The sequence below is a fragment of the Choloepus didactylus genome, chromosome 4, assembly GCF_015220235.1.
Source record: "Choloepus didactylus isolate mChoDid1 chromosome 4, mChoDid1.pri, whole genome shotgun sequence".
Taxonomy (NCBI): domain Eukaryota; kingdom Metazoa; phylum Chordata; class Mammalia; order Pilosa; family Megalonychidae; genus Choloepus; species Choloepus didactylus.
This window is the reverse complement of record NC_051310.1, coordinates 41,597,655-41,625,218: the sequence shown is the minus strand read 5'-3', so window position 1 is coordinate 41,625,218 and position 27,564 is coordinate 41,597,655. Positions and strand designations below refer to the sequence as shown.

The following is a 27,564-nucleotide window of genomic DNA, read 5'->3' as shown; positions in this document are numbered from 1 at the left end:
CCTCATATGAAGGAAATTGGTTCTTCAGGTCATCAGGCTTCCAAAATTTCAGGAATAGAGGTTGCCTACTGCATGCTTTGAGAGAGTTTTTTCCTATTAGGAGTACAACCAACTTTTCCCCACCCCTGGCCCCAACCTGTAAGCAGGTGTTCTGCAAATATTTCAAGAAGAGAGACACAGAAGGCACAGGTAGATAGGTGGGTTGAGTGTGGAATAAGTATTATTGCCACCGTTTGTCTCTGTTAGGTTGTGGTACCCAAGGCTTCTCAGTCATGTTTAGGCCCAGACTGGAATCCTGATAACCTGTTTCCTTGCTCTGTGTGTGTTCTGTGTCATACACACTGATCTCTGCCTTTGGGATGGGCTTGTTTCAGGAAGAACGTGATCCCACACGAGTACCGGAAGCACTTCCCCATTGAGATGAAAGACCACAACTCCCACGATGTGTTACTGCTCTGCACCTCCTGCCATGCCGTCTCCAATTACTATGACAACCATTTGAAGCAGCAGCTGGCCAAGGAGTTCCAGGCCCCCATTGGCTCTCAGGAGGGCTTGCGCGTGCTAGAAGATGCTGAGCGCCGGCAGGTGCGTTCTGGGGCTAGGGCCCTAGTCAACGCAGAGAGCCTGCCTGCTCATCGAAAGGAGGAGCTGCTACAAGCCCTCAGAGAGTTTTATAACACAGACCTAGTCACAGATGAGATGGTTCAAGAGGCTGCCAGCCTGGAGACCAGGTATGATTTACAATTCTGGTTAGAGAAGAAATTTGGAGAATAACCCAGAGACATTAACCCTGACTACTTAGTGAGAATGCTTGCCAAGGAGTGGGCATTAGCAGCTTAGGTGCTTAACCCATTGATTGTCTAATGATTTAAGATTCCATGGGGGTGGAATAGAACAATCTATTTGAGAATTTTCATTTTGTAATGCACTTGCCTCTCATGAGGTGTCAATCCTTGACTCTTTAAGGTCATATACTTAGATCCAGTCACTTTATGATTAGCACGAGAGTTCAAATGCAGAGGAGTTGCATCTTAAATATTCTATGCAGAGGTAAATCATAAAATAAGCACATAAGATGAAAATAATTTCCGGGGAAGACAGTAGAGTAGGGAGCTCCAGGACTCAGCCCTTTCACCAAAACAGCTATTAGACAGGAACTGTCTGAAACAACTATTTTAAACCACAGAGGCCAGAACATCCAGGAAGAGTGGGAGGAAGAGGCTGATAAATTACGCTAAAGACCTGTAAATTGCTCTCTCTCTCGGTAGCTACTGGCGCCCATCCCTCCCTCTCACGGCAGGCAGCCATAGAGTTCTGTCCCTGGCTAGCTGCTGGAGGTAGAAAGGTACATAAAAATTCTCTTCTCCAAGAACAGGAATGGGCATGGCTGATAACTGATCATGGCTTTTGATTAGCAAATTCAGATCACTGGTCCTGGCTCTGCCGGCAGCTATTGTTTCAACACACCCCTTACAAAGGCAGGCGGCAGCAGACATTGTTTCAATCCTTCCCTGAAAAGGGCTTTGCCAGACATTGTTTCAACCTTCTCCAGACAGGGGCAGAGGCGGTGGGAATTTAAAGACAGAGCGCTTCCTCAGGGATGTGGGGGACATTTGCCAGGCAGGCCCGAAAAGCTCAGCTTTGGAGAGCTGTTGGAGAAGATTTTAGTGCCCTTCCTGTTCCTCTTCCCAGGGCACTTTGGAGCCAGCCTGTGTCCCCTTTGTGTGACCCTGGCCTGTGTTGGCTGGGAAAGACTGACTTGGGAATGATCTCCCTGGAGTGACCCTGGTCCCAGAATTTGCCCTCCAAGCAAGAACAGCATGAGACAACAAAAGGAGTGTAAAAAACTATAGAAGCAGACAGTCTGGGTCAAAGCCCTGCCGTCTTAAATACCCAGGAGAGGGAGATCTGTCTCTTGAGAAGCAGAGAGGGACAACCAAACTCTTGCATACAGACAAACTAAAAAATAACTAACAAGCAAAACCTCAGGACAAGACAGAGACCCGGAAAGACAGGGAAAATCCTGCACAGTGCATTTGCCTTGAGCAGACCTTCCTAATAGGAGGGCTGAAGCTCAAGAAAATCTCTGTCTTATCCCCAGCTGAGTACAAAACCAAGAAATAAACATCCTAGGGAGTAAATCCTAGAGCTAACATTTTTAAATATTAAAGTGTACAGTCTGCAACAAAAGAATACAAGACAAACAAACAAACAGGAAATGATGGCCCATCTGGAGAAAGAGGATCAAGACACAGAAAACACCAACAAAGAAGGCAAGAATGTAGACATACTGAACAAAACCGTTAAAAAAATGATCTTAAAAATGCTTGAGGAGATGAAAGAAAGTACAGAGAAAGAACTAAAGGATATCAGGAGAACAATGAATTAGCAATATGAGAAACTTAGTAAATAGATAGAAATTTTTAAAAAGAACCAAACAAAGCTACTGGAGTTGAAGACCCACAATAACTGAAATGAAAAATGCCCAGGATTTCAAGAGCAGATGGGAGCCGGCAGAAGAAAGAAACAGTGAACTTGAAGTTAAGACACTTGAAATGAGTCTGGTTGAGGAGCAGAAAGAAAAAAGAAATATTAAAAGTGAAAATAACCTAAGACAGCTATGAGTTACCATCAAACGCACCAATAAACACATTGTGGGAATCTCAGAAGGAGAAGAAAGAGAGAAATGAGCAGAAGGAATATTCAAAGAAATAATGACAGAGAACTTCCCAAACTTAGCAAAAGACATTAACGTGCACATCCAAGAAGCTCAGAGAACACCACACAGGTAAACATGAAGAAAAATACCCCCCATCATATATTGATCACACTATCAAATGCAGAGGACAAGGAGAGAGTCCTGAAAGCTACAAGAGAAAAACAATGTGTTACATACAAGGGAGTCCCAATTAGATTGAATACCATTCTCATCAGAAACCATGGAGACAAGAAGGCAGGGGGTTGAAATACATGAAGTGCTGAAGGGAAACAACTGCCAGCCGTGAATTGATTATCTAGCAAGACTCTTTCAAAAATGAGGGAGAGACTAAGATGTTCTCAAATAAACAAAAGCTGAGGGAGTACAACACTGTTAGACCTGCCCTACAAGCAATGCTAAAGGGAATTCTTCAGACTGCAACAAAAGGACACTAGACAGTGGTTCAAAGCAGCATAAAGAAATAAAAACCTATGATAAACGTAACCATTTAGGTAATTATAAATTGCCAGTTTTATTGTATTGTATTGTTTGCTATGTAACTCTACTTCTTACTTCTTCCAGGTGCTAAAAGGCAAATGCATAAAAATTAATGATAAATCTAGGTTTGGGGGCATACAGTGTACAAGGATATAAGTGGTAGCAAGTACAAAAAAATGGTAGGGGAGCAGAGGGGTATAGGAAAAGAATATGTGCATGTTATTGAAATTAAGTTGGTATCAAAATAAATACAGTATGGTTGTTATATATTTAGGATGTTAAATGTTAACCCCATGGTAATCACAAAGAAAACAGGTGAAAAATAGAAATGAGAAGCAGTCATTATGGTATAACATAAAAAAGCAAATACACACAAAAGTAAACTTTAATGAAAGTGAGAGAGAAAAGAAGTGTAAGACTTACAGAGGTTAAATACCAAAATGACAGAAGACATTCCTGTATTATGATTAGTGATTTTAAATGTAAAAGGATTAAACTCTCCAGTCAAAAGACAGAGATTGGCAAAATGGGTAAAAAACACATGACCCATCTGTATGCTGTCTGCCAGAAACTTGCCTTAAAGTCAAAGATACAAGTAGGTTGAGGGTGAAAGGATGGGAAAAAATATACCATGCAAGTAATAACCAAAAGAGAGCCAAGGTGGCTATACTAATATCAGATGAAATAGACTTTAAGTCAAAAACAGTTGTGAGAGACAAAGATGGTCCTTATATACTGATAAAAGAAACAACTCAACAGGAAAATGTAACAATTATAAGTAAACATGGACCGAACAGCAGAGCCCCAAAATGTATGAAACACATATTGACAGATTTGAAGGGAGAAATTGAGGGTTCTACATTAATAGTAGGAAACTTTAACTCACCACTCTCAATAATGGATGGAACATCTAGTCAGAAGATCAATAAGAAAGTACAGAACTTGAAAGGTACTCTAAACCAATTAGTCCTAATAGACATAGAGAACACTGTCCCCAACAAGAGCCGAATACACATTCTTCTCGAGTGCACATAGATCATTCTCCAGGATAGACCATATGATGGGTCACAAAATAAGTCTCAATAAATTAAAAAATATTGAAATCATACCACTTATATTCTCTCACCACAACAGAATGAAGCTAGAAGTCAGTAACAGAAAGAGAAATGGAAAATTAACAAATATGTGAAACTTAAATGACATACTCTTAAATAACCAATGGGTTAAAGAGGAAATCACAGGTGATGAATGTACAACTATGTAATGGTACTGTGAACAATCGAATGTACAATTTGTTTTGTATGACTGCGTGGTATGTGAATATATCTCAATAAAATGAAGATTAAAAATAAAAATAAATAAATAAATAAAGAAATAAGCGAAATTAGGAAATATCCTGAGGTAAATTAAAATAAATACAACATCCCAAAACTGATGGGATACAGCAAAGGCAGTGCTGAGAGGGAAATGTAAAGCTCTAAATGCTTACATTTAAAAAAAGAAAGACTATGCTGATTTGGATGTATTATGTCCCCCAAAACTCCATGTTCTTTGATGCAATCTTGTGGCTGCAGATTGGTTAATCTTTTTGATTAGGGTGTGACCTTTTGATTGGATGTTTCCTTGGAGATATGACCCAACTGTGGGTGATGACTTTGATTGGATAACTTTCATGGAGGTGTTACCTCACCCGTTCAGGGTGGGTCTGAATTAAATCACTGGAGCCATATAAATGAGCTGACAAACAGAAGGAACTCAAAGCAACTGAGAGTGACATTTTGGAGATAGCTGCAACTTACAGAGACATTTTGAAGATGGCCATTGAAAGCAGAGTTTTGCTGATGCTTTGGAGGTACTAGCCCAGAGTTTGCCCCAAGAAGCTGACACAGAGGCATTTTGGAGAACGCCGTTTTGAAACACAACCTGAGAGCAAGCGGACACCAGCCACATGCCTTCCTAGCTAACAGAGGTTTTCCGGATGCCAATGGCCTTTCTCCAGTGAAGGTGCCCTATTGTTGATGGCTTACCTTGGATGCTTTTTGGCCTTAAGACTGTAACTGTAACCAAATAAACCCCCCTTCTAAAAGCCAATCCATTTCTAGTATTTTGCATTCTGGCAGCATTAGCAAACTACAAATCAAAGATTAACCTAAAAACTGGAAGAACTAGAAAAAGAAGATCAAACCAAATCCAAAGTGAGCAGAAGGAAGGAAATAACAAAGCTTGGAGTAGAGATAAATGAAATAGAAAACAAAAAAAAGAATCAACAAAACCAAAAGTTGGTTTTTTGGAAAAAAAAATTAATAAAATCGATACACCTTTAGCTAGACTGACAAAGGAAAAAAGAGGATAGAAATAACGAAAATCAGAAATGAAAAGGGGTACATGATTACTGACCCCACTGAAATAAAAATGACTGTAATTGGAGACTATGCAGAACAGTATGTGTTCTGATTTGCTAATGCTGCCATTTGGCAAAATACCAGAAATGGATTGGCTTTTTTAAAGAGGGTTTATTTGGTTACAAATTTACAGTCCTAAGGCCATAAAAGGGTCCAAACTAAGGCATCAACAAGAGGATACCTTCATTGAAGAATGGCCAATAGTGTCTAGAACATCTCTGTTAGCTGGGAAGGCATTTGGCTGGTGTCTGCTGGTCCTTTGCCCCTGGGTTGCATTGCTTTCAGCTTCTGATTCCAGTGGCTTTCTCTCTAAGTTTCTGGGAGTCCTCTCTTAGCTTCTCCAGGGCAAAGTTGGGGCTTCGTTAGCATCTCCAAACGTCATTCTGTCCTCAACTCCAAGCATCTCTAAATGTCAGCAAGCATCTGAGTCTATGTTGGCTCTTAGCTTCTCTCTTAAATACTCCAGTGAACTAATCAAGACCCACACTGAATGGGTAGGGTCCACACCTCCATGGAAATAATTTAATCAAAGATATCACCCACAGTTGGGTGAGGCACATCTCCATGGAAACACTCAATCAAGAGGTTCCACACTAATCAACAGACTAATCAGTCTGCCCCCACAAGATTGCATCAAAGAATATGGCTTTTCTGGGGGACATAATATATCCAAACTGGCACAATATACCAATAAATTAGATAACCTAGATGAAATGGACAAATATCTAGAAACACACAAACTACCTACAATGACTCAGAAAAATTGAAGACCCCAACAAACCAATTATAGGTAAAGAGATTGAATCAGTAGTCTAAAACTCCCACAAAAAAAATCCCAGGATCAAATGGCTTCACAAGGGAATGCTACCAAACATTCCAAGAAGACTTAACTCCAATTATTTTCTAACTCTTCTAAAATTTTTGAAGAGGAGGGAATACTCTCTAACTCATTCTACGAGGCCAACATAACTCTCATAGCAAAGCAGGATAAAGATACCACAAGAAAAGAAAACTACAGACCGATATATCTTATGTGTATAGCAGCAAAAATCCTCAACAAAATATTACCAACTGGATCCAACAGCATATTAAAAGAATTATACCCTATGATTCTGTGGTATGTTACATTGGTTCAACATAAGAAAATCAATTAATGTAAATACACCACATTAACAAAATGAAGGGGGAAAAAAACCACATGATCATCTCAATTGATGCAGAAAAGGCATTTGATAAATTATAGCAGGTCTTGAAAAAAACATTTAGAGCACTAGGAGTAGAAGGAAACTTCCTCAGAATGATAAAGCATGTATGAAAAGCGCATAGCTAGCATCCTACTTAATGGTGAAAGACTGAAAGCTTTCCCTCTAAGATCAGGAACAAGACAACGAGATGCCCACTGTCACCATTGTTATTCAGCATTGTATTGGAAATTCTAGCCAGAGCAGTTAGGAAAGAAAAAGAAATAACAAGCATCCAAATTGGAAAGAGAGATGTAAAACTTTCCCTGTATTCAAATGATATGCTCCTATATACAGGAAGTCCTGAAAAATCCACAACAAAGCTCCTAGAGCTAATAAATGAATTCAGCAGAGTGGCATGGTACAAGACCAGCACCCCCAAATCAGTAGTGTTTCTATACACAAGCAATAAACAATTGGAAGAAGAAATCAAGAAAAAAATTCCATTTGCCATAGCAACTAAAAGAATCAAATACCTAGGAATAAAGCTTTACCAAGGAGGGAAAGGACCTGCACACAGAAAACTACAAAACATGCTAAAAGAAATCAAAGAAGACCTAACTAATGGAAGGATATTCTATGTTCATGGATTGGAAGACTAAATAGTGTTAAGATGTCAGTACTACCCCAGTAGTTTATAGATTCAGTGCAATCCCAGTCAAAATTCCAACAACTTTCTTTTCATAAATGGAAAAGCCAGTTATCAAATTTCTGTGGAAGGGTAAGGTCCTGAATAGCTAAAGCCACAAAGCCACAGTAATGAAAACAGCATGGTATTGGCTCAAGGACAGACATACAGAACAATGGAATAGAATTGAAAGTCCGAAAATCAACCCTCACATTTATGGCCAACTGATTTTTGACAAGGTGGCAAAGTCCACTCAATTGGGAAAGAAAAGTGTCTTCAACAAATGGTGCTGGGAAAACTGGATCTTCATTTGTTAAAAAAAAAAAAAAAAAGAGGAGCACTACCTCACACCATATACAAAACTCAAATTGTTTCAAAGACCTTAATATATGATCTAAACTATCAAACTCCTAGAACCTTGTGTTTGGAAATGGTTTCTTCAACTTTACATCCAAAGCACAAGCAACAAAAGAAAAAATAGGTAAATGGGACCTTGTCAAAATTAAAAATATTTTTGCCTCAAAGGACTTTATCATGAAAGTGAAATGACAGTGTACACAATGGCAGAAAATATTTGGAAACCACATATCCATTAAAGGATTATTATCCAAAATATATAGAGAAATCCTTCCACTTAATGATAAGATAAACAACCCAGTTTAAAAAATGGGCAAAAGACTGGAACAGACATCTCTCCAAAGAAGATACACAAATGACCAGAAAACACATGAAGAAAATGCTCAACATTATTAGCCATCAGGGAAATGTAAGTCAAAACCACAGTGGGGTACCATTTCACACCCAATAGAATGGCTGCTAATAAAAAATGGAAAATAAAAGGTGATGGAGAGATGCAGAAAGATAGGAACACTCATTCATTGCTTTGGCAATGTAAAATGGTTCAGCCACTCTGGAAGACAGTCTGGTGGTTCCTCAGAAAGCTAAGTGTAGGTTACTATATGACCTGGCAATCCCACTACTAGATATGTACCCAAAATAAATTGAAAGCAAGGGTTTGAATTGATATTTGCACACTGGTGCTTATAGCAGTATTATTGACAATTGTCAAAAGATGGACACAACCCAAGTGTCCATCAGCTGACAAATGAATAAATAAAATATGGTATACACATACAATGGAATGTTATTCAGCTGTAAAAAGAATGAAGTCCTGATACGTGTGACAACATGGATGAACTTTGAAGACATCATGTTGAGTGAAATAAGCCAGGCACAGAAGGACAAATATTGTACACTGTCACTGATTTGAAACAATTGGAGTAAGCCAACTCATAAGAGTCAGAATCTTAGAATGTAGGTTACTAGGGGATAGAGGGGGGGTAGGGAATGGGAAGTTGACACTTAAAATATACAGGGTCCCTATTTGGAAGGATGGGAATGTTTTGGTAATGGGTGGTAGTGATGATAACCTAACATTGTGAACTCAATTAACAGCACTGAAATATAGGTCTCAATATGATTAAAAGGGGAAATGTTACATTTTATGTATGATAACAATAAAAATTTTTTAAAAAAATCCATGGAACTACATTACACAAAGATTGAGCCCTATGGTTAAACCATGGACTTTAATTAATAGTACAGTTATAAAAATTTGTTGTTATCAATTCTGACACATGATCCGCACCATATAAGGTGTTGGTGGTGGGATGATACATGGGGATTCTGTATTTTATGCATGATTGTTCTGTAAACCCACAACTTCTCTAATAAAAAGTAGAGAATGCTTTCAAACCTCTGATATTGCCCACGAAGTATAGTATATGTAGTTTTGTATCTCTGGGAACTGAGATCAAAAGATTTATGTTTCCCATCTCACCTGCACTGAGTGGAGTGTTGGGCAGAATTCCTGTTACTATTTAAGCCATTCTACCAGTCTGTATCTTTGAATTGGAGAGTTTAATCTGTGGATTATAATATAATTTTAATTGGATACTTTTAATTGGAGAGTTTAATCTGTGGATTATAATATCTGTGGATTATAATCTGTGGATTATAATATATTATATTATATTCAGGTATTATATTGTGGTATGCAAAATCTGGATGCCTGTAATGTTTTTCTTATCAATTAAAAAAAAAACCCAAACCTCTAGTTAAATTATAATTAACAGCAGATATTCATAGCTAGACTGCATGACATAGCACCAAGCTAATAAGCTTTAGATAGATTGTCTTAATTATTTTTTGTAACACTATGAGGTAGAATTTAGATTTCTTATTAATAATTGCTGATATTATAGCTTGCATTTTTAAAATCTTTCAGGGTTTTTTCAAATTGAATTTTATTCCCATAACTATTCTTTGAGGTTGTAAAATAGATGTTATTTTTCAAGTTTTATATTTAGATACCCTGAGGTTAAAGATAAGTTACTTGTGAAAGTCTTATTACAAATTAGTGACCCTGGTTCCTTTGCCTAATTTCCAAATGTATTTCCTAAAACAGCCAAACTTCCCCTTTCAGCTATAGACCTTTCTAACAAATTCACTTTGCTGACTTGGTTAGATGAATGCTAGGCTTGGATATCTAGGACTGAGAATGACAGCTGTTCAGATAAAGATAGGCAAGTTAGTGGGAAGCTAATGAGCTAAATAATAAAATGTCTGCAAACACCCAGAATGCACTCTGCTAGGCTGGTGAGTCTTGGGAGGGAGCACTGCTAGTGGGCTGTGGGTGCTGAGGGAGTTGTTCACAGGGCAGGGTCCTTCTTTGAGAAGGGTCATCATCATTTACAGCAGGTGAAAGCCCTGCTCACCTGGTAGGAAGGAGGCAGGGAATCATCTTCCCATTAACCAGCTGCACACCTGAGCAACCATGGTAGCATTTTATTGTGACTGAAACACTTCTCATGGATGTGGTTTGGCATTCTTAAATTGTGAGATAGAAGGCATTAAAGAAATGTACCACCTCTCATTTCACATTCAGGTATTATATTGTGTTATGCAAAACTGGAACACGTGGACTGATTTGATAGCCTCCTGGAAATACTGAGCATAATTCAGAATGAATAACTTAAGGGAAAGGTAACTCAGTTATCCATTCCAGACAACTGTGGAATAAACAAACAACTGTCATTCTTCTTTATCATAAACCAGACAGAGCCCTTCTAGTGGGAGCTTAACAGTATACGGTGGCATTCCCATAAGGATGTCTCAGAACTCCCAAATGCCATCTGTTGCATTGCATGCAGTATGTCCAAACTACTTTGTAAAAAAAAAAAAAAAAAGGCATTCTAACAACTGTTCCCCGTGTACATTTGTGGAACCCCTTGGTCTGCAGCATTTGGAGCTGTCTGTGTGACCACCCTTTGCTTGTTTCTCTCAGACCTTTTGTGCTTTGTGTCTTGGCAGGATTTCTAATGAAAACTACATTCCCCATGGGCTGAAGGTGGTGCAGTGCCACGCCAAGGGCGGGCTGCGCTTTCTCATGCAACTGGAGAGCCGCTGGAGGCAGCACTTCCTGGACTCTATGCAGCCCAAGCACCTGCCTCAGCAGTGGTCAGTGAACCACAACCATCGAAAGCTGCTCCAGAAGTATGGGGAAGACCTTCCTATCAAGCTGTCATGATTCTTCTTTCCTTGTGAGTTAGGACAGTTGGGAAGCTGGAGCCATGGTTGAAAACGCACCCCTTCCCATTTTAATATATCGTTAATTGTCAAAGCCTTGGTGACACAACTCAGAATACTAACCCAGTAGTAATCCGAAACCCAAATCCCAAGGTACATCTTGTGGAGCAAGGCTCTTCTTTCTAAGGGGAGTTTGTGGTTTTGAATTTTGGTTGGGCAGGGTCAGTGATCCTTTTATCTCCTTTTATTTTAATTTTGTGGACAGGGGAGGCCTTGGCCATTATACTTAACTGTCCCTCTTCTGCTTTCCCTCTGCAAAGAGAAAATGAAGGTTTTCTGGTTTGCTAATGCTGCCGGCATGCAAAACACCAGAAATAGATTGGCTTTTATAAAAGGGGGTTTATTTGGTTACACAGTTACAGTCTTAAGGCCATAAGTTTATGGTCTGAGGTAACACATCAGCAATTGGGTACCGTCACTGGAGGATGGCCAATGGTGTCCGGAAAACCTCTGTTAGCTGGGAAGGCACATGGCTGGCATCTGCTCCAAAGTTCTAGTTTCAAAATGGCTTTCTCCCAGGACATTCCTCTCTAAGCTGCAGTTCCTCAAAAATGTCACTCTTAGTTGCACTTGAGGTATTTGTCCTCTCTTAGCTTCTCCGGAGCAAGGTCTGCTTTCAATGGCCGTCTTCAAAATGTCTCTCATCTGCAGCTCCTCTGCTTTCTTCAAGTGTCTTTCTTGGCTGTAGCAAGCTTGCTCCTTCTGTCTGATCTTATATAATGCGCCAGTAATTTAATTCAGACCCACCCAATGGGCAGGCCAACACCTCCATGGAAATTATCCAATCAGAGTCATCACCCACAGTTAGGTGGGGTGCATCTCCATGGAAACACTCAAAGAATTACAATCTAATTAACTGATAGGTCTGCCCACACAAGATTACATCAAAGATAATGGCGTTTGGAGGGATATAATACATTCAAACTGGCACAGAAGAATCCTCTGGTTAGTGACTTGTCAAGACACTCAGGTTTTTAATACTTTTCTTCTATATGGTACAGGGACACCTCTTACAGGGGCTGTCATGGGTCAGTGGTCAATCCCATCAGGATAGGAGGGGAGAAAATTTCTTGTAGAGATTAGAGATGTGAACAAGTGGTCAGATTCATTTTCCCATTGTTATAATGTCTGGCTGATAGCTTCTCCACAGCTCACGTGGTTGAGACCCTGTAACATCTGGGTCTCATTTTACATACTTGAAAATATTGACCTTTACACATCTAGGACCAAAGCAGCAACTTCGTACCATATGTTTCCACCATAACACTAGGGGAAATCCTTTTCTGGAAATAAGTCTTCAATCTGGGTGCATCAGACAGAAACATTAGTACCATCTCCCAATGGAACTTTGACAATTTGCTCAGCTTTTCCTCTCATGCCTTTTGTTGCTTGCTCATTGCAACAGGCAATTGCCTGCTCATTACTGTCCTCTGGCCCAGAACTGCAAGGTTTTCTAGCTTACTCTCTTTCTGTGAGGTAGAATATCTTTTTTCAGAATCATTATTGGGTTCCTTCAGTGTTCTATGTTCTATCAGATTTGCAAAACTGACCTTGTTTAACCACTTAATACACTCCCAAAGTCATGTGGTCAGGTTGCAACATGGAGACTTCTCCCATCTCCTCTGAAGCCTAGGTTGTCAACATCTGAAACCAGTGGCTGCTACTTAACACATTTAGATGTCCAGAATGGTGGTGTTTCATATTTCAAAAGTTAGGCCACCACTTTGAATATGAAATTAACTTACTAATGATTATTACTTTTTCTAAAGTATTAGGGAAACTCTTTTATTTTAAAGGATCTTAACAAGCTTTAAAAAGCATTTTATATCCAGAATCCAACAAGAACTCTTGGAATTGTACCCAAGTTGATGATGGCTGCTCTAACATTGATAAATAAAACCTCTAACCACAAGGCTCACTGATTTTAAGTGTAAATTTTTTTTCTTCATAACTTTGTAAAATCAATAAATATTCTTGGGGGAAGAGACTTTTATCCCACAGGTCCCTGGCCTGGGGTGGTACTATGTACGTGTGCGCTGGTTAGACTGCAGACGCACAGTGCACCATTGGCCCAGCAGCAGCAGCCCACAAACACGTGTGCACAGCCTGTAGTTTCTTCCTCTGCCCTTCATTCTCTCCCACTTGGCCTCAAACAGGCATCTCTGGCATCTAAACTAGAGATTTGTGAAAATGCATAGTACCAGCCCCTTTGGGGAATGTATATTCAGTGTATTTGGTTATTGTGGGATGTATGCCTCAGTGGCCAAGCTTCATGGAGCCCAGGCATGGAGAGGAACCTTGGAGGTGGATGGGTCAAAGATAGCCTCATACTTGGTCATGGTGTTTCATCAGACTTGCCACAAGATGGCACTGATGGATTTTGCTTTTATATTCATTCCTGATCAGAAATAGGTGACTTTATACCCATTACTGAACATTGCTCATGACTTATGTTTCAAAATTTACTTAGCTTATTTTGACTCATTTTAATAGCTTAACGAGAAATAATTCTTCTTCTGAAGGTGCTCTTTCTTGTTCTTTCCCTCTCCTCATGCAAGAGGTGAGAAAGCTGTAAAAGTTCACTTAAGGTGCTGCAGTCACTGAGGGAGGAAGGAATGGGTTCATTTGCAGTCCTCCAGCAGGGCTTCCTGCAAAGCCCAGGAAAATAGATCCAGCTGCCAAGGTAGAAAAAAAGGACTGTTTCATACAAGAATCCTTTTCAGAAGAGTTACTGTGTAGATCTGAATCTCTTTGTTCTCTGAGTCTACCTTGAACTTGAGCAGTCTTTCCCTAAGGCTGACAGTTGCCATCAACACATGGATTTTAGGATAGGTTATATTTACAAGTAAATATTTATTATTTTTTTCTGATATAAAAGAAATATATGCTTATTAAAGAAGAGTCTAAAGAAAGAATAAAAATCATCTTTCTTCATTCCATAGTACAGTTAACCTTTGCTGATGTGTTTATAACTTTCTCTTCAGTATTTAAAAATGCAAATAGTATGTATAGTATTTAAACAAAATTGAGTCATGTATAAAATTTGGATACCAAGCTATATAAATAGCTTGGTTTCCAATTTTTCCCCCCATTTAGCATGGTATCACAAGTAATTTCTTGTGTTTGTAAATAGAGTGCTAGTGGCTCTCTACCTTTTGTTATCTTTTTCCACACTGTGAAAAGTTTGGTCACATCAGATCCTTTGCTATTGTCAATAATGCTGTAATGAACATTCTTGTGTACGAATCTCAGTCTGTATTGTTGATAATTTTTATGGTTTAGATGCCTAGAAATTGGATTATGATGTGAGGAACTCATATTACTGGTTATGGTTTAGATGCCTAGAGATTGGATTATGATGTGAGGAACTCATATTGCTGGGCTGAGTACACATTGACATCACCTTTTACGAATTAGGCTGTTTATATCAGGGGAATGTTTCCCACTGACCTTTGAGCTCCATGGTCCCGGTGCATTTGCTGAGCTTCTGTGTGAGTAGTGATAAGAGGAGAGAGTCTTAGCAAGGGCCTCTCTGAATGCTCCTTGATCATTGTGTTTACAGTTCAGTCTTTTCTCTGCCTGCTCCCTGTTTCCCATCCTTTCTTTCTTGCTTCATTTCTGCCTTGCAGTTAATGTTTTATGGAAACACTTTATTTTTTAATAAAAATGTAAAAATTCAATTAAAAATAAAATTTTATTTTACAATAAAGATTATAGATAGATTTTTTTCTGATGGTCAAGGAATTAGTGATTTGCCATTCTGAAGTGACCAAGGCACAGTGTTCAGGGATTTGTTGTTGCTTGACAACGCAGCCATAAGTTACTTACTCTTATCCGTATCACCGATAGAGGTCAGGTGACAAAATGTGTTCTGTTGAAGTAAAGCCGCTTAATCCCTCATTTTAGACTCCCAGGACCCAGCAGACAGAAAAAGCTTTTGTTCAACTTCTTATTCTGCCTGTTAGTTTGGGGCCCTAGCATTTGACCATATTGTTTACCCTGCCTCTCTGAGATTTTCATTAATTCATTCATCTTTTTTACCCCCCTCTTTATTTTTTTTTAATTTTTTTTTTACTTTTTAAATGCAATTTTATTGAGATATATTCACATATCACATAATCCATCCAAAGTATATAATCAGTGGCCCACAGTGTCATCATATGGTTGTACATTCATCACCACAATGAATTTTAGAACATTTTCATTATTCTAAAATAAAGAAAAAATAAAATAAAAATAGAAAAGAACACCAAATCATCCCATACACCTTATCCCCTCTATTATTTAATTATTTTTTGTCTTTATTTTGTTACTCATCTGCCCATACACTGGATAAAGGGAATGTCAGTCACGAGGTTTTCACAGTCACTTGGTCACCCGATAAGTACTATATAGTTTTACAGTCATATCAAGAATCAAGTCTACTGGATTACAGTTTAACAGATTTAGGTATTTCTTTCTAGCTGTTCTAATACACTAAACACTAAAAAGGGATATCTATATAATGTGTAAGAATAACCTCCAGATTGACCTCTTGACTCTGTTTGAAATCTCTTAGCCACTGAAACTTTATTTTGTTTCATTTCTCTTCCCCTTTTTGGTAAGAAGGTATTCTCAATCCCACAATGCCAGGGCCAGGCTCATCCCCGGGAGTCATGTCCCACGTTGCCAGGGATATTTAGACACCTAGAAGTCATGTCCCACAGCGGCGGGGGGGGTAGAGAATTTACTTGTGGAGTTGGCTGAGAGGGAGAGGTCACATCTGAGCAACAAAAGAGTTTCTCTAGGGGTGACTCTTAGGCATAATTATAATTAAGTTTAGCACAAAGCCACTTTTAATCGGTCTGTTGAAATGCTCTTGCTTACTTTAATGTTTCCCTCTCTCTGAAAGTTCCTCCTTTATTGGGAAAGAAAAATCCCTAATTTTTTTTTTTTTTTTTTTCATAATTTTGCTCCTTCCTCACTAACTCCAATCATGCAGGTGGCCAGGAGCTCATCCTTTTCTTTTCCAAGTCTCACTATAGTCTCAGTAAACAACAGCATAAAAATTCTATTTTAAAAAAATCCATTTTTTTTCTCTGATCAGTCAGATAAAAGTTACTCCCACTCCACACGATGTTTGATGAAGTGAAATTTGGCCACACAGCTCCAACGTAATATTTGCAAATACCAACCAACTGGTTGTTTTCCAGTTGGGACTGTGGAATATATTTTCTCACAAGGAAACAATGTTATGACTAGCACTTGTCCAGTTGTAAAAATCTGAGCCTGTGAAGTAGCTATGGTATAGTACTAGAATACTAGCACTACCAGCATGGACATTACTAATTGAAGCTATGCTATTTTACGTGTTTTCTTTGAGAAAATTCATTCAATTTGCAATGTCAAAAATTGCCTTCCCAGCTGCAGCTCAGGCAGTGAAATTGGGAATCTCCTTCCTCCTACTGTCTCCATGTGACTGAAGAGGGCTTTCCACACATGGCCATTTGTGTGAAAGACACATCTATAAGCTATGAACTGCTTTAGCAAAGCTTGTAAGACTTCAAGCCAGCACCTTGGTCAACAGCATACGCTCTGGAGCATAGGGCCTGGGAATGAATCTTGAAGTTGCCTCTTGCAGTGTGACTTTGGGCAAGTTACTTAGTCTGTGCCTCAGCTTTCTCAGCCATTAAACAAGTTTTTTCCATCTTCATATTATTCCAGAGTTATTGGTTAGGTTTCCTCTTCTCTGTTACCTGTTAGTGAAACATGCTGAAACCTCAGGTTTTCTGGAGTCATGAAAGGCAAGAGTACAACATTTGGAGTAACAGATCAGTTATCATCATGGTGTCCATTTATTAGTATGAGACCTCGTGCAAGTTACTTAACTTCTCTGAGCCTGTTTTTTCATCTACTTCATAACACTGGGATGATTTAAGTGGGATACCTGAAGTTGCAGGATAAATTAGGGGTCCTTTCAAGGTCTCTTCCCATCCAAAGAATCATGGCTGCCAAGGGTGGAAGCGGCTGTATGGTAGGTCTCACAGTCCACACAAAATGTACCTTGTTTCTCTGCTCCAAGCATCTCCAATTTCTGGGTGAGGAGCTTAACAGTCTGCTGGACACTCTTGCCCTCAGCCACAGGCATCTGAGACACACAAGTCACTCCCATAGTGTCGGGTAAGAGGGTGGCAGATTCAAACATGGAAACGCCTCCCCCTTCTTTTTATCTCATCCTCGTGAGGGGTATCACTTCTTTCTCTTAAAGGAGATAGTTTCTTAGTTTGCTGGTTTACTAATTATTATATGTTTAAATGAATCCTTTCTGGTCTTTTGTTGTTTTTTTTTTTCCTATAGTAAAATGGTCATTTTTAGAGTACCTGATTCCCTCAGGATTACAGTGAGAATCTGTTTTTCTCTGATGAGATAAGCTAAAAGAGGGTGTAAAAATTCTTGGTATGATTAATTCGTGATATGAATAACATAAAAATATACATCATCCCCCAGAAACTTTTAGTTTGGAACTCAGCTATAATTTTCACATATTCACCAAATTTCCCTCTCGTGCTGGAGCCCAGTACCTTCTGCCTCTCCCAGTCTTGTGGCAGGTTCTCATTGGATGATGGAGCAGGGGTGGCATGCTGCTAAATGGCCCACTTGTTCAAAAGTACCTATTGCCTGCTAGGAGATGCATTAGTCACTCTCTTAGCTTGAGGCACCAAGGCCCTCATTTAAACGCCAACCTGTGTTTTGGGAAGGTGGGAAGTACATTAGACTTTTGTTTCCGTTTAGCCAGCTTTGTCACTGGCCAACTCTGGTTGTAGGCCACTAGGCATTGTGGGTACTAGACCGAATGAATAATTTTGGGGATGATAGTCAAGAACTGACTTCCTTTGCATTCCTTTGAATAGGGAATCTCAAAGGATCTACTTCATGCATCCTGAATTCTACCCTTTTCTAATATGGTACACACTGCCTTTTAAAAGGGTCGTTCTTTTCCCTGATTGAGAAGTGGTTTGTCTGATACCCTTCAAACAGCTAATAGCATTTGCCCTCCTTCTACTTTTCCTGATTTGCTATTAACTCTTGAATTTTTCTCTCTTGCTGGATGGCATTTGCCTGTTGCCTTTTGCCTAGCATAAGCTTCAAAAGCTTTTGAGTTTAGAGTTAGTATTATTATAAGCGTGATGTGTGATCAGAATATTCCTGAGTATTCTCCTCCTGCTTCCCAGAGATCTCCCTTCACAGGCTGCAGCATGCTGGAACAGAGTTAGGATTCTGACTATTCACACCATCAGGGTATCTATTAAGTCCTGGATAAGAATCAGAAATTTGAACTTAGTAGGCTAAAGGGGCTGAAAAGAAATGGGGGGATTGAGTCATGAGTAATTTTAAAGGGACAACATATATTTGGTCAGGGTGAAGGGGGTAGGGTGGAGTCCATGGACTTAAATTAAATTTTGTGTTAAAAGAACAGAGGAGTAGGCTGGTGACCTGGGCTTTAATTCTGACCACCAGCTGCTTATCTTCTTACCAGTCACTTAGCTCTTCTGGGCTCCTTTCTGTACCTTTAAAATTAGGAGTTTGAATTAGATGTACTCTAAAGGCCCTCTGGCTGTAGCATTCTTTAGCAGACCCCACCATTTCTTTATGTGACAGTTTCCCTTGGATATTGTGTACCTTCTGTTTTGTTGCACACGTTCATCCCGCCCCCAGGAGACTGGGAATGGAGACTGTGCACAGAAATGAGAGAACGAGGGAAGCAGGGTGCCACACCATGGCCTCTTGGCCCTCATCGACTAGGGCCATCGACTGCTCCCTCCATCTGGTTCTTGACCTGAGGTCATACCAGAGATGTGCTGTGTGTGACCTTAAGGAACTCACTCTGTCCACTATTTAACCGTAAAGAAAGAAGGGAAATCCTTATCTTTAACCACACTGCCAGTGCTGTAAGGTTTAACAAGAGGTAAGTTGTAGAGTAGAAATGAGTCAAGTTTGCCAAGTTGTGTGGATGGAAGGATAATGAGGAAAGAGAAAAGAGTCTGTTTCTCATTTTAAGGATAGGAGAAATGAACGATATACCATACAGAGAGAATTGAATAGAATTGGGTACTTGTTCTAGTTTGCTAATGTTGCCAGAATGCAAAACACCAGAGATGGATTGGCTTTTATAAAATGGGGTTTATTTGGTTACACAGTTACAGTTTTAAGGCCGTAAAGTGTCCAACGTAACACATCAACTATCAGATACCTTCACTGGAGGATGGCCAATGGTGTCTGGAAAACCTCTGTTAGCTGGGAAAGCATGTGGCTGGCATCTGCTCCAAAGTTCTGGTTTCAAAATGGCTTTCTCCCAGGACGTTTCTTCTAGGCTGCAGTTCCTCAAAAATGTCACTCTCAGTTGCTCTTGGGGTGTTTGTCCTCTCTTAGCTTCTCTGGAGCAAGAGTCTGCTTTCAATGGCCATCTTCAAACTGTCTCTCATCTGCAGCTATTCTCTCAGCTTCTGTGCATTCTTCAAAGTGTCCCTCTTGGCTGTAGTAAGCTCACTCCTTCTGTCTGAGCTTATGTAGTGCTCCAGTAAACTAAATAAGGCCCATGGTGAATGGGCAGGGCCACACCTCCATGGAAACCATCCAATCAGAGTTATCACCCACAGGTGGGTGGGTTGCATCTCCATGGAAACACTCAAAGAATTACAATCTAATCAACACTACTACATTGCCCACACAAGATTACATCAAAGATAATGGCGTTTTGGGGAACATAATACATCCAAACTATCACAGTACTTTAAAAGGAAAACATTGAACCAGGAAGGTAAAAATATTCTTTTTTTATGTTTTTAACTGCCTGTGAAAATTTAGGGAGTCCACAATATTAATGCCTTGTGAGTATTAACACACCTATCCCTTGGTGAGTCCTAAGGCATGGTCAGTTCACAGGGAGACTGGGAAAAGTCTCTGTGGCCTGTGTCTTATATAACCCTGCCTTTCCTTGGAGTTTGTCCTGATTACCTTTGCCTGGCCATCAGCTAGACAGGTGCAAAATGTAAAGTTTGCATTTTATAAGCTGCTGAAAGACATTTGTCTGTATATAGCTATTCCCTATGATCTGGCAGAAAATGCATTTTCCATTCCATCCTTGTGCTTAGAGTTTCAGTTCCAAAGAGGGTGTATTGGCTTTTTTGTGCTTATAACATAGAATTTATACCAAGTATGTGAAACTTGAAGCTCTTTTCACTATAAAACCTAGATGTAGACATGAGCCCCCATTTTCTACCAAATTGGGATCTTTTTTTTCTTTTGTTCCAGAAAAGTGACCAGAGAGCCAAAGGACGGTTCAAATACATTTCTCTGCCTGCTCCTAGATGGACCCTGACTTTAAAATTCAGACATCTTTTATTATGTCCCATACAGCCAGCTAGAGCCTCCTGACCTGTTTTCTTCTTTATCAAGATATATGTTTGGCCCTGGAGGTTTGGTAGGCCTGAGCTGTAGCACATCTGGCTTCCTCTGAGTTCCTGGATACGATGAGCAGGACTAAAGTTGGCTCAGGAAAGGAACAGAAGATGAATTGGGGTTAGTTTTTCTTTTTGAAATTTTCTACAAGTACAGTGAAGTTGGCCACTATCCCCCTCTGAAACCATCAGCAGAGTTTGACCTTGGCCAAGATTTTGCCTCATCCTCTCGGCATTTCAGCATAGAGTTGTGTTCCAGCCATGGAATGCTTAACCAAAAGCACATGCTATAGTGGTGGTTTCCAAAGAGCAAGTTTTTACAAAAAGTCCACATAGTATTGTTTCCTCAAAACAAAAGCTTTCTGTGAACCACCCACTCAACAAACTCCCAAATGGTGATTCTTTGGCTTATTTGTACGTAAGAACTGAGATTTTTTATATTACATGGAACACCTATCCTGATGATGCATGGCTTGGGTTTGGAAGGTTGTACATTCATCCAGCTGAGCAAATTACTCCAGGTCACAATGTGATGAAGACATGGTGGTCTCAGCACAGGCAGTTTGCCCCTTTTGTCCCATCCAGTGGACTTGGTGACCACGAAGCTTTATGAAGTCTGTCTTTAACAAGTTGATTTTTAAAAGTATGTAATAAGTACAATGCACACATGGAATAAAAAATGTGTAGTGAGAAGGAAATCCTCCCACTCCTTTCCCACAGCCCCCTGGTTCCCCTGCTTCAAGGTAACCACTGTTAAACTATTTACTTGTACATCCTTCAGAGAGAGATTGTGTGTGTCATGTTTTGTTTTTTTTTAAGTCAAGGATTTCCTCTCCGGTTGTTAACCAAGAATATATCTCTCCACCCCTCCTCTTCATACTCTAGGCCCTAGTCTAGGGCATTTTACTTAAAAATGTTTTGGATCCTGCAGCCTCAGTAGGACTAATCCTGTTTGTCCTGCACTGTATTCATTCTCTACAACTGTCAACTGGCTCGAAAGTCCATTTTCTCACAGGATCGGCTGTGGGTTGATAATTTTTGGAGCTGGGTTTGTTGTACTAGGGTCTCTACATTTCTGTATGTTTGAAATTTCTATAATAAAATTCTTTTTAAATTCATATTTCTCTAGCAGTAGCTCCAAGGACTTTAAGTTTTGTGTTTGTTTTAAAGTAGTGCCTAATTACAACCTTAACACAAACTATAAGTGGATATCTCGCCTCTACCCATTCCCCACCCCCCCATCAGACATTCAGAATTCCAAATTTACAAGCATGAACCAGGATGATTAGTCACATTCAAAAGCTATCCTTCTCTTTAAACATAGGATTCACCTCCAATTTATTTTGAAAAGCCAACTACTCTGACAAGCAAAATTTCGTTTGATTTTTATACTATGTTTTTTGAGAATATAAATCTCATGCAAAATAGAGGACTCATATTCAGCCTTGTTGAACAGTATTTTATACAATTTAAGGGCTCAGAAGCCAGAGAAGGAAGGACCTCTCATCCCCAACCCTCTCAGTAGGAAGAGGAAATAAAATCTGCATTGATGTCTTTCCTTGGCTGCTTCCCCTGGCTCCCAGCCTTATTATGTACTTCTCTGTGTCCGGTGGATAAAGTCCGGACTTCTCCAGGTTAGAGTTTTCCAAAGACCCACAGCCCAGGAAAAGGAGTGAGGCCCTTGGTGTTTTCCAATTCAAGTCCCTTATGGTTTCCCTAAGGCCATTTTTATCATTGATTCCCTTTCATGCTCTCTCCTTTGTCTTGCTTGTAATCACCCAAGGCCTCTCCAGTCATCCTTAAGGATATTCCCACTGGTCAGGGATCTCCCTTTGAGCATCGCCTTAGAACAGCTGTCACAATTGAGCAGCATCTGCTTTCTGACAAGCTAGAAGACAGAATGAAGGAAGTCATTGAGTCTTTCCCAGTGGAAGGGGATAACACAAGCAGCCCTCAGGGCTGTGTTCAATTTGCTGTGAGATTAGTGGCCTGGCAGGTTGTGTAGGTAGTGGTCATTCCAAGACCAGGCAAGGATCTTCATGGTCTTAGACCTGTGGCCCCAGCAGGGTCCTAATACTGGAATGGCTTCTCAGCCTTTGGCTCCTGCCTTTTCTGGGCAGGGAAGCAGATCTAGGCAAAGTGCCTGGTGTTTTTAAAATAGATTCTGCTTGCTGCAGCCAGTAAGCCCAACAGCTTGGAAAGTCAATGACCCTTCTGAGAGATTTATATTGTGCCTACAGCCCCTTGAATACTGACCGTCCTAGCCCCTCCTGTACTCTTCTCTGACCTAACTCTAGTAATGTTAGTCTTCCTCTCTCTACTTTCTGGTTTTAGTATTTATTGCACTTTTATTGCTTTTCAGTCTGTGCTTTTTCTTTCTCTGAAGCTGTTTTTTTCATGCTCTGTATCTTTTCATCTCCTGGAGTCTGTTAGTGTCTCTTCTACCAAGTGCACATATCCATCTGCTCCTTGTCAGACTCGGCCTTGCTTCTTGGTCATCCTCTTGCCCAACCTTCCCATTGCCTGCTGGGGGACAACATCCCCCCACCTTGGGCTTGTGTGCAGTTGGGGTGGCAGGAGAGGCTGCTTGTTGCCATGTTGTGCACTTGGGGCCAGTGATCTGAGGTCAGTCGGTCAAGGCTCCAGCACAGCCAGGGCACCTGGACTGATCCTGGGCAGTGTGCAGAGCTGTGTTCAGAAGGGCTCCCTCCAGCAGAGAAAGCCTTGGGGCCTCAGAGGACCAATGTGTCCTCCTCCCACCCTGTCCACAGAGACCTCTTAAAGACCTAAGAGTAATTTAAGGCTATTTTAACTTTGATCTCAAGATCCAGGAAGAGGAAAGAAGCTAATATTTATTATTTACTAGGAGAAGACTGACTTTGTGGATCCTGGAAAGAGTTAGGGTACAGGAATGGGAATTGAGGGTCAGGAAACCTACCTTGAGCAATCCCAGTTGTGGGGTAGCTAACAGCTCCAGATTGGGACATGGACCCCAACAATGGCAACTGTTTCTTGGCTGTGTGGCAGTGTAATCAGTGTGAAAACTAAAGGAGGGGGAATCAGAGAAGGGGTGACAGGAAGTGAGAGGCACTGAAGTGATGGGCCGGCACAAATCCAAGGTTACAGTCGAGGCGGAAGAGGACTAGGTAGAGGCCATCAGATGTCATGAGAGAAAAACTCAGGAACCAGCATTAGAGGAGAAAACCTGCCAGAGATGCTGCAGCCCAGCTCTGCTGAGTGGGGGCATGCGGCATGGGGGTGGGGGGCAGGAAAAGGGGAGCCTGAAGACTCGTTCTCCCCACTCATCTCTATCCCTTTTACTCTTTTTATCTTTTTAGGTTACGTTAGCAGCAGAAAGCAAAACACCAAAAAGGCTTTTGAAAGGGAATGGTGAGGTCTGGAGAATTTAAGGCTGGAGGCACTTCCACCTTTGCTAAATTCTTAGGCTCCTTTGCCCCTCTGGTTGCTGTAGCCATGAGAGCCAGCCCTTTGACTGGAAAACTCTGAGTGGAGGCCCTATACCTGCTTGACAGCCCAGCAGGAGTGCCAGCAGCAGGGGCAGCCAGCAGCAGGCGCGTGCCCACTGAACCCTCCAGGTCCACGGGTCAGCCAGGGAAACAGGGCTGTGGGCCAGCCCAGCTGAAGACCTGGGGTTTGTCTTAGGGCCTGGTCTCTTGGGCAGCTTCCGGAATGTGACTCCAGCCCCATCACCGGCTCCTATCTCCTAGGAATTGAACTGCAGAGAGCCTGTGGTAGAAAGAAAGAGAATGCAAAGCTTTTCTCTTGCTTAAAATAATGTTTTAATTGAAGAGGTAATAAATGCATATGGCAAAAAATTCAAAAGGTACAAAAGGATGTACAATCAAGTCTCTTACTCATGTTCTCCAGTCCTCATGTTCCCTCCTCAGAGGCTTCCGTGGATATTCCAATTCCTTGTTCATTCTTCCAGTATCTCCTTTTTAGGTCTGCTGTCATCCAGAAGTTTTCAGATTCTGATCAAATGGAATATTTTAAATTGTATGTTTATGTATGTATGTAATATGCGGGGGAGGCATCAAATAATAAAGAAAATTATATCTCACTTTATTGCCAATAATTCTTGCTGGGGCTGGAAATCGTCTTAAATAATGAAATAAGTAAATAGAATCCTAAAATGTTAGCACCAGAAGGGACATCCCAAATACTTTGTACCAAAGTCCTCATTATAAACATGAGAACAAGGCCCAGGTGAGTGACTTCCAGGGTTACCAGGCTAGCTAATGGTACACCTGGGACTAAAGCCCAAGCTTCTTCCTACCCTCCAATCTTCCCATTCCTCCCCCCCAACCCCGCCAAATACTAAGCGCTCCATCTTTCCTTAGTGGCATTTGTATTTAATTTCAAGAGTAGCCTTTAATTTGCCCTATGGAATTAGTTCTCTTTTAGAGCATGAAGTTATGTGATTCAGTGATAGAAGGAAAGACAATTAGACATGGATTTAGAAATTTCCTCCAATGGACACAGATACGGAGGAGGAAATCAGTAATTCCAGGAAAAACCTGAAGTCAAATTCCAACTGAAAATAGCCACATCGTGCGCGCACCACCCCCCCACCCCCCCCCCCACACACACACACCACTCCACAAATGCACTGGCAGAAAACAGCAGATAAGAGTCGGTAATGTCTATTGTCTGTTGTGTTGGGGCTCTGGGCTGAAATTCAGGGGCCAGGCAGAGGCTGTGAGAGGCAGCCCAGAGGCACCCCTCCGCGGAAGAACCTGCACCCCTCCAACAGACTGTCACTGGAGCTGCAGGCAGAGGCAAGTATTTTCTCCAACAAGAGGGAGAAACATCAACCTAGACTCGTGTTAGAGGACTGTCTGTGCATGGGCATGGGGGCGGTGATGGCAAGGCAGAGGGTAGGATGTGCCAGGCCCTGCCATCACAGAGTACTGCCACCACTGGCTGTGTGGGCACTGACAGGCTGCACCATTTACAACCATCCGCCAGGAGGAAACTTCCTGAGATTTATATGCTGATAAAACAGTAAGATAATTTTTAAAAATTCTCTGCTCTGGCACAGCTCCAGACGCTGAAGAATTTCAGTGTTCAAGCCAGATTGATGGGCCTTTTGATGGCTTCAGAGGGTGGCTTCAATAAGAAGGGACATATATGACTGTAAACACTGGCTGTAAAAACTGAATTGCTTCTGAAAAGGTAAATTTCCAGGCAATGTGGATATGATGTTACACACCTCCTGCATTACCAGCTTTTTCTCCCTGTACAATTATTTTGGTGGATAAGGGAGTGGAAATCATGCTTCAAAATATATCAGTGGATGTTTTTAGCCTTGCTGTGAGATCCAAAATATATACCAATCCCAGGCATATTCCCTTCATTTCTGCTTCCCAATTTCACAATGTAAATGACAGTATCAACTACAGGTACCATTAGCCTGAAGGAAATGCAGCACTAGGACCCACAGGTCTCTTCAATTCCAATTCTCTCTGGCCCATATCGTGACCTTTTTTATATTGAGCCAAATTTTGTTCAAGCCCTAGGTCTAAGGGTCCATCCTAATATGTACCAGATGATGAGGTCCTCGATAAAGAAATGAGTATTTCCGATCAGAGTCGAAGCCTTGAGTCAGGACATCTGACAGAGGCAGAAAATTGCCAGTTCTCTGTCTCTTCCTCTTCAGACCAGAGGCCCAGAAGTCCTCATCTCTGATGCACGTGGACTCTACTCCATGCCTACCAAGGTCCTGGGAACCTGGGCAGCAACTCAACAAGTATTTACCGCTATTGTGTTTTTGCTGTTCTCATCTCTACCTGGCTGGCCTCATGCATTCCTTTCTGAGTTCCAGACCTGGATTTGCAATTGCCTTTCTGGACTGTCCACAGAGAACTCAAGTTCAACTGAACATGCTTCTCAAACCCACCCCTCCTCCTGTATTCCCCTTTTCAGTTCATGGTTGTCTTATGCTGAAGCACTTGTCTCCAAAGCAAGAAATGTACGTTATTCTTAAATCCTTTCTCTCTTACTGCCCTAAGCCAGGCCCACAGCATTGCTTGCTTGGACTAGAGCAATATTATTCTGATCCCCTACCACTAGTCTCCAGTCCATGCTCTCCTTCCTCCCTAAAATTTATAAATGATCACATCATTCCCTGTTTAAAAATCTTGGATGGTTCTCCATAACCTACCAGAATAAACCCAAATGTCTTATGAAGGCATAGGTGTCTGTTAACTGATCCATGCCTACCTCTAGCCACATCACCGTCATCACCACCCACTTCACACACATCCACACACTCACCATTTCCTGAGCTCCCACTTGCACATCTTAATGTCCTTGTTTTGCCCCTCTTCCTGCAGTGCCCTTCCAGGTCTTGCCTACCCACATATCCTTGAAGAGTTGGCTCTTAAATCACTCCTTGTGATGATGCCTTCTCTGTGCTTCCGTAGATCTCTATGTCATCTTGTGATGATTTATGTTCCCCATTTTCAGTTACTGGGCTCCTCAGAGGGAGGGCCGGTTTTGTTCACTTTTTTTTTTCACATTAGAAAATTGATTTGATTATTCAAAGGAAAACATTCTGTAAAAAAAAAATTAGAGAATTAGATTTATAAGAGTAACTTATATATGCTAGGCTTGTTAGCAAAGGTCCAACAGGGTATAGCTCTGGATATTAGGGAGAAGACTTCCCTGGAACCCTGGGTTCTCACCCACCAGGGTTTATTAGAAATCATGAGGAAGGGAGTTAAGGCACCTTACTGATTTTTAGAACTCTCCTTCCAAAATGCACAGACCCTTGAGAGGGCTCAAACCTTAAGTTTCAATCAGTTACCATCTTCAATTTGTTACCAGCTTTGAAGGAACTTGGGGAGAGGGAGGAGAGAGGATGGAAGGGAGTCACAGATAGAAGTGAGAGAATTTCAAGGACAGGTTACTTTAGGGACTTCATACGTTTTGTTTGGACCAGCTTTGATGTCCCTATGAGGCTCTACTAAAACAGAACGGAACAAAATTA

General features: G+C 40.9%; 1 protein-coding gene and 1 long non-coding RNA gene across 8 annotated transcripts in view; one reads left to right on the top strand and one right to left on the bottom strand.

The window, feature by feature from the left end:
* Positions 1–24,633, top strand: part of EXD2 (exonuclease 3'-5' domain containing 2) — a 106,026-nt gene extending 81,393 nt beyond the window's left edge. For 3 of the 7 annotated variants that reach the window (XM_037832445.1, XM_037832450.1, XM_037832451.1), the window contains 2 exons: positions 375–731; positions 10,840–11,485. In XM_037832445.1, the coding sequence (XP_037688373.1) occupies positions 375–731; positions 10,840–11,056 (574 nt within the window). In that variant the 3' untranslated portion in view covers positions 11,057–11,485. Of the gene's footprint in view, positions 1–374; positions 732–10,839; positions 11,486–20,406; positions 23,824–23,890 lie in introns of those variants that run through there. The other 4 variants (XM_037832448.1, XM_037832447.1, XM_037832446.1 and 1 more) reach the window with 4 other exon arrangements.
* LOC119531309 lies at positions 21,809–27,227 on the bottom strand. Its single transcript, XR_005216300.1, has 3 exons — positions 26,850–27,227; positions 24,428–24,544; positions 21,809–24,299 (listed from the first exon to the last, which is right to left on the bottom strand). It is a non-coding gene; the product is annotated as an uncharacterized LOC119531309 (long non-coding RNA).
* Between the last annotated feature and the right edge of the window lie 337 nt (positions 27,228–27,564).